This window comes from Protopterus annectens, chromosome 12.part0 (genome assembly GCF_019279795.1).
Source record: "Protopterus annectens isolate FY-2018-M chromosome 12.part0, PAN1.0, whole genome shotgun sequence".
Classification (NCBI taxonomy): domain Eukaryota; kingdom Metazoa; phylum Chordata; order Ceratodontiformes; family Protopteridae; genus Protopterus; species Protopterus annectens.
The window spans coordinates 796,952,412-796,964,841 of NC_056746.1; the positions used below are offsets into that span (position 1 = coordinate 796,952,412).

At 40.1% G+C, this 12,430-nt stretch overlaps 1 protein-coding gene across 4 annotated transcripts in view; it reads left to right on the forward strand.

The window, feature by feature from the left end:
• ARHGAP21 (Rho GTPase activating protein 21) overlaps positions 1-12,430 on the forward strand; it is a 2,418,417-nt gene that overhangs the window by 2,165,227 nt on the left and 240,760 nt on the right. For all 4 annotated transcript variants that reach the window (XM_044089838.1, XM_044089836.1, XM_044089837.1 and 1 more), the window contains one exon: positions 10,129-10,254. In XM_044089838.1, coding sequence (XP_043945773.1) covers positions 10,129-10,254 — 126 coding nt within the window. The remainder of the gene's footprint in view (positions 1-10,128; positions 10,255-12,430) is intronic.

Consider the following 12,430-nt stretch of genomic DNA (forward strand, 5'->3'; position numbering starts at 1 on the left):
CATGAAGAAAGGCATCATGGAGATCTAGGAATGTGTGTCCCAGACTGGCATGAGCCTAGCATTGAGAAGCATTTTACCTTCTCCAAGGATAATGCCACAGTATGAGTAAGAGATGACTGACTTTAGTACCTGACTTAGTTCTGGTGTCATTCTAAGGGAGTACAGTATTTGTCAGCATGGAAGAAGATGATCAACAACAGACCATGCTGCTTTGCCAGGGATCGTCTGGACCTGTTCCCTATAGGCTTTCGAATATTAGCTAAAACATTATCTTCCCCCATAGAGCCTTTTTTAGGCAATGCCAAACTGAAAGTACTTCCAACATAGCAAATCAAAACTAAGAAAATCTAATGGTGTTACTGCTCAATGCTAGTAGTCTAAACAAACAAAAAACTCCTCTCCTGAGAAGCTTTCGTCACCCTAGACAATGCTGACATCTGTGTAGTCACTGAAACATGGTTTAAAAGAGACGGAGAGCATACTGACAGTGCAAGGTTATAATGTCTTCCACACATTTCGACCAGCTACTACACAGACAGGGACTAAATATACCTCAAGACTGGTCAGACAGGGCAATGCACTTTAGCTTCCCCACCTTCATATCACTGTAGACAAAATCCCATAACACTTCCTTGCAAGCTATAGGTCCCCCTCTGTGACTCAGGAAACCCATACCATGTATTTAAACTTACTGGAAAAGCTCACCATTCAATACCATATTCATGGATGATTTTAATTACCCCAGTATTAACTGGGAATCATATATGACACCAAACATACAGGCACAGAGATTCTTGGATTTTGTAAACACAAACTCTGTGGACCTGATTGTCAGTACACCAATGAGGGATGCAATCATACTGAATCTGGTCCTCACTAATATGGGAGAGTGCTACACATCCCCTAGTGTAATGTCTTCTCTGCCAAGGTCAGACCATGAAATGGTCTCCTGTGAAGTAAAAATAAAACTTGCAACCCCAGCTAACCATGGAATATTCAGGAACTACTCTAAGGCTAACTTCCTACTATTAAGTTATAACCTGGCAAAATTTCAAGCCCCTATAAATCTTGAGAATACTGCTGCCTACACGGAGTCTTATACAAGCATGTTAGTAGCTGCATATAGGCAGCTGTACCCACCAGGAAGAAGTACAGAGCTAACTCAAAAAACAAGCCACCCTGGAGGAATCACAACATTAATGATTTATATAACTGAAGGAAAATAATCATGACAAAAATTAGGAGGTGCAGCACCCATCAGCAAAAAAGCACTCTCATCAAACTAAACAAACAACTTAGAGGACAAATAAAGTTTACCAAAGACACATTTGAGGTAAATTTGGCCTCCCAAGCCAAGGACAACTACAAGGCATTCTTTAGCTGTATCCATTTCTTTTTGGCATGTACTTCTCTGAAGTTAAGACCAGTGTCAGTGGCCTTTGGCTGACTAAATTTGCAGATGATTGCAAATTTGAAACTCTTTGAATCCCCCACCAACACAAATGTTCTCCAGGAAGGGCTGACACAGACAAATAACCGGTGTCAGAGCCATGGGCTAAAAGTAAATGCCAAGAAATACATAGTAGCATCCTTTTGAGAATTCATCTACCTCTGGTAACTGTCATGTTGACCACACACTCCTAAGAGATGACCAATTAGTCAGGGACTTGGGGGGGGGGGCACATAAAAGACAGTAATCTAGCCGTTAACCATCACATCTCTCTAGTAGTGAAGAAATCATTCTACTTTGTGCAACTTATAAACAAAGGTATGGTGTCTAGGTCCAAGGAAGTCATTGTTCCACTGCATTTGGCATTCATCAGACTTGTCACTGAGTACTGCGCCCCCTTTGGTATGTACCTAACCAGGCATATCCAACAGTTGGAAAGTCCACAGAGGTTCCTTAGTTAAAAGAATAAAGGACATAAGTAACATGTCCTATGCAGACCGCCTTAAGCACTATCCCTGTATTCTGTCTCCTGCAGGCTGTTGAGTGGAGACCTATGCCTTGCATACAGGGCATTGTCAGACCCCACTCTAATGGACCTGCTGCATATCCACAAAACAAACAGCACCAGAATGACCCTTTCTGAAGAGTTAAACCTTGCCTGTGATGTAAATAGGACATGCTGGAGAGTCAGGTATGTATCCCAGAGACTACCCCGTCTGTGGAGCAGGCTCTTCATCCATGTGAAGCAGAGTTCCTCACTAAACCAATTCAAGTATAACTCTGACAGTTGGATGAGGAACAGGAGATTCATCCCTGGTTTGGCACCTATGTCTCTAATGGACACAGGCAGCCTGTAAATGGTTCATTTTCCAGGCTCCTACTTGTAAATGTTTCATCTCCCAAACCCCTGCTTACACTTATGAAAGGTATGAGAACATATCAGAGATTTGGGATGCATGTCTAGACTTAAAAAGGCCCTTGCGAATGCTAACCTAGTAAGCGCCTGTGAACCTTTAAACCAGTGATTCCACTGCAGCTAGGGAATGGATACTGAACAGGAGAAAACAGTAGATTTCTTAGAAAAAACAGGGCTTGTGCGTTCATTCCGTGAAGTACCAAAAATTCTGCTCTACAGCATTGGTGCTGTGAAATTTGTCTGTGCCTAAATAATTGTCAGCTGGAGTCATATGACCTATTTATGATCGGGAGACTATCATCTGATTAATTTTCAAATGTATGTATACCCACCATTTCACCAATTAGTGTGTTTTTTCATTGTGCAGCAATACTTTGATTGTGTTATATATGAGAGAGATTAGGAAGCCAATATAAAACAATTAGTACCCATGACAGTCTTTCTTTAGACCAACATCACTCTGTGGTCATAATGCAGAGGTGAAGACCTTTGAAGGGTCAGGATACCAATAAAGAAAGTGAAATCAGTCTTTCATTTTAAAAGGTATGATATTACTAGATATAAATACATTCTCCTTTCCTTTACTCTAACTGGGACTCTGCTTATGAAAATAGTTCCCTTATTTGTAACCTTCAGGTTCTTCTCTCGAAGACATCACTTCTTTATGGAAACAGTGAGTCAGTGGAAAATGCTTCACTTGGTCTCCAGTTGTTCCTTCATCCCCCAATAAAAAATAGAGAAAGATGTTGCAGACCTGATCATCATTCTTTGCAGTGTAAGGAGATTTAGCTGCTAGTTGGCAGTTTTGACCAATTATAATCTTTAGTGACTTACCAGCAAGTAAAAAAAAAAAAAAAATACCAGAGACAAGCAAAAATATGTGATAAACTTAGGGATAGTTGAGAGGCAAGTCCACAAGCAGAAAAAAAAGCATTTTACTTTCTGCCGCAATTCTTTGCCAACCAGCACTGTTCATTTATAGTCTCTAGTATGAGACCTGATTGTAACAGTGCTTGGGGGGGGGGGGGGTGTAACAGTTGTTACAACCCCTCCTTAGTGCTGTTGCCATTGGTTCTCGCATTAGAGAAATGCATACGTTTATCTTTTTCCTGATTTCTGAGCGTAATCATGCCACTCTGTGCACTACAAATATATAACCTCCATATCACCTTTATTGGAAAGAATCTCTCTCCTAGCAACGTACTGTCCATATCCAAACATCACAAGTCTTACAAAAGCAGTATAATATGCCCCATATAATCTAAAGATAAGGCTTCTACCTAATTCTTTCTAGTCTCCAATAAAAAGTAAGTCCCAGAGAGTAGTATTTGCATATCTTAGGAAATAAAACTGATTTGTCTGGATAACTATTTGGTACTAGCAAATAAGGGGAAGTATCACTGTAGCACATAGATTGTTTTTGGATGCAGTCTCTGTGGGTAACATTAAATTACAAAAAGTTATTCCTGACCTTTAGTCTTAAGTAACTTTGTAGCATTCACAATATTTACGGTCCTAAAAGAACTTTCTCAGCAAGCTTTTTACAGGATGGTTTCTGAGATGCTATATTCCCGAAAGACTCCAGAATTAAAAGAAGCTGATCAATTTAGTTATCTCTTTCAAATAAGGAAAAAAAAAAGCATATCAGACAATAAACAGGTTCTGTCTAAATTGTTCACCTATCATACTGTATTTTTCTGTGGGCAAGCGTAATTATCCTGAGGCACAGTAAAACATGTTCTCTTAGACAGGAACGTCATCACCAGCATATTTCAGAAATGTTTGTGTCCAAGATGTTGCTGAAGCTACCTCATACACTACTGTTCACACCTTTACAAAACACTACAAGTTGCAAGCACATTCTAGAGAGGTAGAATGGGTTTTGGCATAGCTGAGTTACTAGGGGTCCTGCAAGTATCCACTTTCCGTAGGTGTACAGGCACTGCTGTGGAGTATACACAAATGTAATGCTGTATCAGTGACTTCCCCTCAAGGGACTTAACATAATAGTAAATCCTTAAGAGGTGGTCACTGCAGCAATAAAACTGTCTTCCATCTGTCCCCAAAATTTAGTTGTATATAGCTTTCACTATCGCTGTTCATGTAGAGTATTTCATTTACTATTTGAATGGTGGTGGTAACCAATTTCTTGACAAAAATCTAATTATTTACTACAAATTCACTTCCCTATGAAGACCGAAGGCCTTGATGGAATGAAGAAAGCTCCAACCAATTCTAACTGTGTAGGAGTGTCTCACGTACCAGACAAGGTTCTGTGGAATGACTAGCTGAGACTAGTGTTGGTTTTGATATGTATAAGGGAATGAGTGATGAAAACTGTCCCATAAAGAAGAAAGTTTTTGGTTGGATTAACCTAAATGTTATAATTCGCTGTTATGGTGAGCTCCAAGAAGATCTACTGTTATGAGTGTATTACAGAATTGTACTACATTTCATTTCCTTTACACATTACTGTACTGTAATATCACTTGCTGCAAGTCAGAATCTTGCTGTTTGTATGTATGTCAATAGTCAGGATGCATTTTTAGATGTGTGTGTGTGTGTGTGTGTGTATGCACTTGCAGCATGAAAGCCATTTATTGTGTAGGGTACATATACCCTTGAGCCCTGAATCTTCAGACAAACAAATGCTTAAATGGAATGCAGTAGAGGATAAAAACAACCGCAGGACCACTGTAAAGTTTGGTTTCATTTTGAAACATTTATTGCTCTGCTTTATGTGCTTATGAAGCCACAAATAACTTGAAGTGCCACCACACAAATTTGTATAAAGTGGTATGTGAAAGTTATTTTCCTTTTCTTTTTTCAGCTTGCAGCATCTGTTTGCACTTCAAAACACTGCGTTTTTTGTATCTTTATGCCTTTATTCACTTAAAATACTTACGCGCAATGTTATTTGCATTAATATGTGAAGAAAGAGATTGTATTTCAAGGAAACTGTTCTTGGGCTTAGACTGAATAAATATCTAACTTAGATGGAGTAAAACTTGAGAGAATGTGACCAAAGTGATCATCAAAGCGGAGGAGTTGATGCATGTTCTGGTGTGCAGAGGCATTAATGATCTGTCAGAAAAGAGCACTGTAATAAGTACTTACCTGTATCAGCAATCAGTATAGAGAGGAGAGAGATGATTAGGGATTTTAATGACTAGCTGAGGCAGTGGACAAAGGAGAAAGGCTTACAGCTGATAGAGGGATTAGGAAAGCCTGGCAGAGAGGCAGGCCCCAGCTCAGCCCAGATGGAACAGCAGTTATTAGTATGGGGATGGAAAGAATAGTCTTGGTGAGCATACCTTTAAACCAACAGTCTTAACCTCAAATAACCACTGTTGCTGTATGAGGACTAGCAAACACAGGCAAGGGCCACAGTCTACAAGACAAAAAGAAGTGCAGGCAGAATAGATAGAAACTTAGTGTTGATCACTTTCCTCATCTATGTAGTTATACTGATTTGAGGGATGCTTGAGGTCTGGAGTTTGAGTTTTGAGAGCCTTCAGTATGGAATAAGGGGTTGAGAGTGACGAAAACAGAAGGGGTAATAGTATTTTGACAACAGACAAAAACTCAAAGGTGCAGAACATAGCAGAAGAAAAAAAAAACAGGGTGAATCCTACCACAGCTGGAATAGTCTTTATCTGCACTGCAAGGAATCCACGTAGAAATGTTTGGGGGCTGGCGACAGTTTCCAGGTTGGGGGTGGGCATTACTGGTTTCACAGAAACATGGAACCTTTGAAAAGAGGGAGTGGATAGGGAGGAGAGTCTAGCAAGGTATTTTGTAAGACTGAACACATTGCAGTAAAGGTGGCAGTTGAGGTTCAGTGAAAATAGAAGCAAAATACTGCATTTAGGCTCCAGCAACCTTAGTGTAAAGTTGGGAGAGGGGATCTGATGCCAGCAAAACAGGAGAAGGACCTGGTGGTGGTGGTCACTCTTACATTAGACCACCAGGAGCAGATTGAAAGGATAGTGACAGGACACAGAATGCTGGGGTGGACCCTCAAGAGAGGTAGATTCCAAAAAGAGTGAGGCAGTGCTTCCCACTCTAGGGCCCTGGTCAGATGACGCTTTAAGTACTGCATGCAGTTCTGAAAGTATACCAAGATTAAATGTTCTGAAAGTAGGTCATATAACAAAAAGAACATCAGCCTGCTAGAAGAAAGCCAGAGGAAGGGTACCATAAATATCCGTGAGATGGAGGTGAAGGAATATCACCAGATGCTGGAGGAGCTACACTTTTTCTCACCTGAGAAACGACAAGATACTAGGACATGGTATTTGTAGATAAGATCATGTGAAGGAGATATGAAGGGGTCATTCTGAACAGAAACACCCAGCAATGGGATGTGTAACTGTTTCTGGTTATGTTTTACAGACCCCACATTTGTCTGTTTCTCTCACTTTCTCAATGTACTTTGAAACCAACACATATGAAGCCCACTGTCTTGGGCTGCCATTATTAACCTTTCATAATTTGGCTTCATTTCATCTCTCCATAACAATTGCTGCGTCAAGTCCTGGTCAACATTAGGTCATTCCAGAAGTTTTCTATACTTGCTACTGTGTTTGTGAGTTTTCCAATTTTCTTCTACTCTCTTCTGCTCCTTTTCCTTGTATTCTTTCTTTCTTTTGTTGTTTTGGCTGCTAGAGTTGACTTCTCTTCAGCCTTTAGAACTTTTACTATGCTTTCTCTTCAGCCTTTAGAACTTTTACTATGCTTGGATCTGATGAGGTCAGCAAATATGTATGCAGCCCTGCATTTGCAGATGTGTACATGTAGTCAGTTTTGATGAGACCCATACCTCCTTCAGAGTGTTTTTATATATATATATATATATATATATATATATATATATATATATATATATAAAATGTCATTAGATATGCATGAAATTTATATAAAATGTCATTAGATATGCATGAATTTTTTTTTGTGTGCGTCTTATTGATTTAATACTTTTGGGGGCTAGACAGTCACACCAAAGCTGTAAGTTAGAACAGGATGAGCAAACTGACTTATAGTTTGGACTTTATTCCTAGATATCAAGACAGGTTTCAGTATTAACTGTAGACTTTTGAAGTATTCCTTACTGTGCTTTTATTATCATTAGTTCACGTTTAATTGCCGACCATTCATCTGCTATCAAATATTTATACACTCCTTCTCAAGTTCCTTTATATAACATTCCTATCCTAAGTTGATATTTTCTTGGTGCTGCAGCTTTCCTTTGTTTAAATGTTTTTGTATAGTTATCAAGCCCAGATATTATTCTTTTATCACATGAGAAAGTTTTAGCCGTTTGTATTTGTAATTTGAGCTCCTCATCTGGTGAACTTTACGGTGCAGCCATCTTCTGTCATTAAGCAATGTAACGTAAATGTAAATTACTTTGTATTGGTTTCACATCAGTTATAGCGTTTTTTTTTTTTTAATGTACTTTGTTCACTCTTTTAACATTTGAATATTTTCTTACTTCTTTATAGTGGCCCCTTAATGTGTGTTTATATTTTTGAGAAAGTGACTGATGCAGCTATTCAGACACTGCCTGAGTTCTCCCTGCTCGGTTTGGTATATATAGTGTGTACTTGTTTTTAATATTTTTGGCAATGTTCACTCTTTGGTGTAGAGTCCTTCCTTTACAGAGGTTACAGGTTGTCTGTTGTAGTCAAGCTTTATTTATTTTTTTGTCTTAGTAACATTATGTGATGATTATTATTAGATTTGGTTGTCATCACTCAGAAGAATTTGATTGCATAATCTGACTTTGACACTTGAATTCTGTAGCATGAGACTAATGACACTAAGAATGGACTGTCATAGACTCAGACATAACAGTGGAAATAGAGCTGGAAAACTTTACTCTGATGGGACTGATGAAATGTTGGGTGCACCAGTTTTGCTGTCTGTTGTAATGCTTTTTTCTATGGCAAAGAACTGCTGTTAAGATAATATTCATTCTTAGCTGTGTTTTAATTTCCAGCAAGCCTCACCAGGCCCACCTACTATGGTAAGGAGTTCTGTAATTTCCCTTCTCCCTAAATTTTTATAGTTATCCCCAACGTCGTTCAATACCCACACCATTTTTAAGTTTATTTTACTTTATTTCACTATTCATTGATTGGGTAGGCTATGCTGCGGTGGTGGTGCTGCGGTAGCATTGTCGCCTCACAGTAAGACGTCCCATTCAATTCTTAGCTAGAGCGTCTTCTGTGTGGAGACATGCGTGAACGGGCGTACCTTCGTTGAAGGTTGTGTGTCAGGGCTGGCAACTTGGCACGTAAAAATGTACTGCCAGTCATTAGCGGACCGGAGTTCCGCTGTGGCGACCCCTAACCGGGAAAAGCCGAAAGACAACAACAACATTGATTGGGTAGGTTGAGTGGACATTAGTGTCCCTTTTCAGGGGTGACCTGGGATCATTGACTGGTAAGTGAGTTGCTGCCCATGACCTCGCTTTTTAAATGTACTGTTCAAGCCTACCATGAAAACATTTGTGTATTCTTTGCTTCTCTTCTGATATAAACCTACCTAATTTAGTCTTCTTTGCAGCTCCATCTCTAGATTGATCAGTTTCCTGAGAACCTTCTCCAGTCTCATAAAAGCAGAATTTCTGTTTGTATAGGAAGTAAGTCAGTGTCTTATGTCTGGTAACTGCATCTTCTGCCTTTTTTAATGATATTCTAGACAATATAGTCTCACTGTCAGATTCTTAGGGAAAGCTAATCGAGAAAAGGGGTTGAACGAAGAATAAATCCATGAACTGGGGTGGAATTGCAACACTGGGGAATATGTAATGACCGAGGCAGGGGAAAAATTGCCAAGTATGAAAACCAGAGCAAAAAAAAAAAAAAGAATAAATTAAGAAGTCACAGATACAGGCAGCAGATCAGGTGTTCTTTTTACAGGGTAGCTGACCTCACTTTCTATGGTAGAGTAAGGAGCTTGGTGATCCAGGAGGACCTAATAGTATTTCCACTGCTCCTCCATTTTGAGAGGAATCTTTGGAGGTGCTTTGGTCAGCTAATGAGATGCCCCTTTGGTGTCACCCATGGAAAGTGTACTGGGTATGGACCAGTGGGAGATGGCCAAAGGGTGGACACAGGACACATTAGAGGGACTGTATATCTTAACTTGTCTGTGAGCACAGGAAATCTAACAGTGTGAGCTTGGAGACCTTTGTTGGGATAAAGAATTCTGTTTTCCCTGGTTTGTTTGCTACCACTGCAACCCTCGTCAGAGTAAGCAGTTTGGAAAAGTGGCTGGAAGTCACCACCACCCAAGTCCTGTTCCATATCTAGGTTACTGCTTTTGCAAGTGCCATATCTCTGGCTTGTTTGCTGTCAGCTGATTTAAATGTTCAGAGTTTAAAAATGAGAAAGATGGTAAGCATTATTAACTAACTTTTTTTTTTTTTACTGTTCTCCTTTATGTTTGAATCCTTTGGTGTACAAGTAAGAAGTGGAAATCCCAGTAGGACTAATGCCTCATTGTAGAATGACTCAGAAATATTATTTAAAGGACCTGCCAAGAAGGATGCAGTGCTCATTAGCATGAGCAGTAAGAATCCACTGCACATCTTGACTTCTGGCTTCATACTTATTCACAGTTAGCTTTTTGGTCTGCAGGTTATATTTCCAATGTGCATATACAGTGATTCAGGAACAGGTTTACACTAAACATTCTGATATGTTTTAAAGTAGAGTAATATACTTGCTGTGTTAACTTTTCCCCCAACATTTAGATGGAACCAAGAAACCTGGCTATCGTCTTTGGTCCTACGCTTGTAAGAACATCTGAGGATAACATGACTGACATGGTGACTCACATGCCAGACCAATACAAGATTGTTGAAACTCTTATACAGCATGTAAGTTTTGATACTTTTACAAATTTGAAATCCTTCCTTTGAAAAGATTTTGTCAACTGGCTTGGTGTGTTTCACCAGGCACTTGTTCAACAGCTTCACATATTATTTTTAAAATGCCACTATTGCTTTCAGTTAATATTTGAGGGACATATAATAGAAGTAGAATTTTTAGATAATCATTTTAAAGTGGGTTTGAAAAGATTCTCTGTCACCTTTTTTAATTCAATGTAAAGGTTTTATCAATGATACATGTGCTGATCGATAAAAATGATCTGTTTTGTTAATTTAAGTTTATTGTGTTTAGAGAGACTTCTAACAGATTTAGTTGGTGCCCATAAATATGTGCCTAGGATATATGAAATAGTTTTCTATGTGTTGTGTCTGGCAGTTAGTACAAAGGAATGAAGTAGTGAACTGTTGATTAGATAATTCCTGTGCTCCAGAGTATGAATCTCTCAGCCTCCATTTGCCAGCTATGTCACTCTAAGCACATAACACAACCTGATACTGCTCTTGGGCAGTTAGGAAATGGGGATAATTTTTTCAAAGGTCTTCTGGACACATTGTATGCCTAGTAATAACCTATGAACCTAATGCCCTGGAGAGTAGCAGCAAAGCTTCTTATGGTCTTCATAAGATTTGTTTGAACCTATAAGCCTAGGAGGGTCCTAAGATCTTATTTTGAAGGGGCTCCTACACTAGGTAACAGCTGGGGATGCAGACCTCTCTCTGTATGTTTTTTAAAAGATTTCTAACTTGTACGCTTGGGACACAAGTGCCTCCCTACTAACAGATGCCGAGTCCAGGGGACATTTCTAGATCCATGCTTGGCATATGTTCATCGTGTTTCACTGTTGCAGTCATTACACTTGGGTTATCCTGCTGGCAGGCTACCCGCAGTCGGCCTGAATTCCAATGTCTTGGTCCGGCGTCGGTTTCTGTCACCTCTTCCCTGACGTCAGTGTGACAGGAGTATAAAAGATGCAGCCGACGCCATTTTCTCCAGTCTTTCTTACCGCATGGTGCCCAAAGCAAAAGCAGTTCACAAGTGCGGGTCGGCCGACTCCTGAGATTTTCAAAATTGAATTTCAGATCCGAAGTCTTCTATAAAGCTAAGTACCCCATTGGGGAAATTGTTTTCTTGCTCCAGACCGATGTCAGAAAAAGTTAACAATTGTATTTCTTGTGGGAAGCAAATACCTCATAAGGATTTTCACTCTTACTGTATTCCTTGCCTAGGCCCTGACCACGACGTTGCTAGTTGTCGGTTTTGTGCTAGATTTAACCAACGCACTATTAAGCGTCAGTACGATTTTGCTTTTCATTACTTTGGCCGAAGGTTTAACTACATAATGCCGTCGGATCAGCCGATGACCGGAGTTCATAAAAAGCGCAAGGAAAAAGAAAAGGACAGGCATCCGAGGTTCAAACCAACGATGAAGCCTCTTCTAGGCCAGTCGCAGGTTCGCCGGTTCTCACTGAGGCACTTTTGCAGCCCCTGACACCCGCTACCTCAGAGCCACAGGCCACCTCCGACTCCCACGTGGAGACAGCTAGGCCTCTGGATACTCAAGGTATTGGGCCTTCGGAAACTAATCCCTCAGATGGGTCCAGAGCTGCTGAGCAGGCATCGGCTTCTGTGAGGGTGTTTTCAGACCTACACAGCTTTATATCAAGCCAACTTCAGCATCAGAGACAAAGACTAAAACAGTTTTAAAGACAAAGAAACAAGTACAGCACTCTCCAGGACAGACTTCCATGCCTAAGAAACAGATGCTTCAAAATGGCCGAAGACCTAATTACTTTGATCAGGGGTTCCCATCCCCCTCCTGATAAGAGGCCTAGGCAAGACACTGAATATGATTCCTCTGATCAGGTTTCCATTTCCTCTGACTCCTCTTCAGAACAGGAATACTCTATTCCTCCCTATGAGTATTCTGATGCTGAAGAATCTATCCCTTCAGCTTCTCCTCCTGAGGATTACTCTTTTGGGGAAACCCTGCATACCATTAGGGAGCATTTCCATTGGGAGAGCCAAGATTACTCAGATTCTAAAAAAAGGCTCAGAGACTTTCTTTTACTACCTCAGCACAGACCTCTCGCTATTCCTCCTGTTCTAGACATTGTAGATGATGTGTTTTCAGAATCCGGCCTGTCTCCCGACTCTTTACCTCCT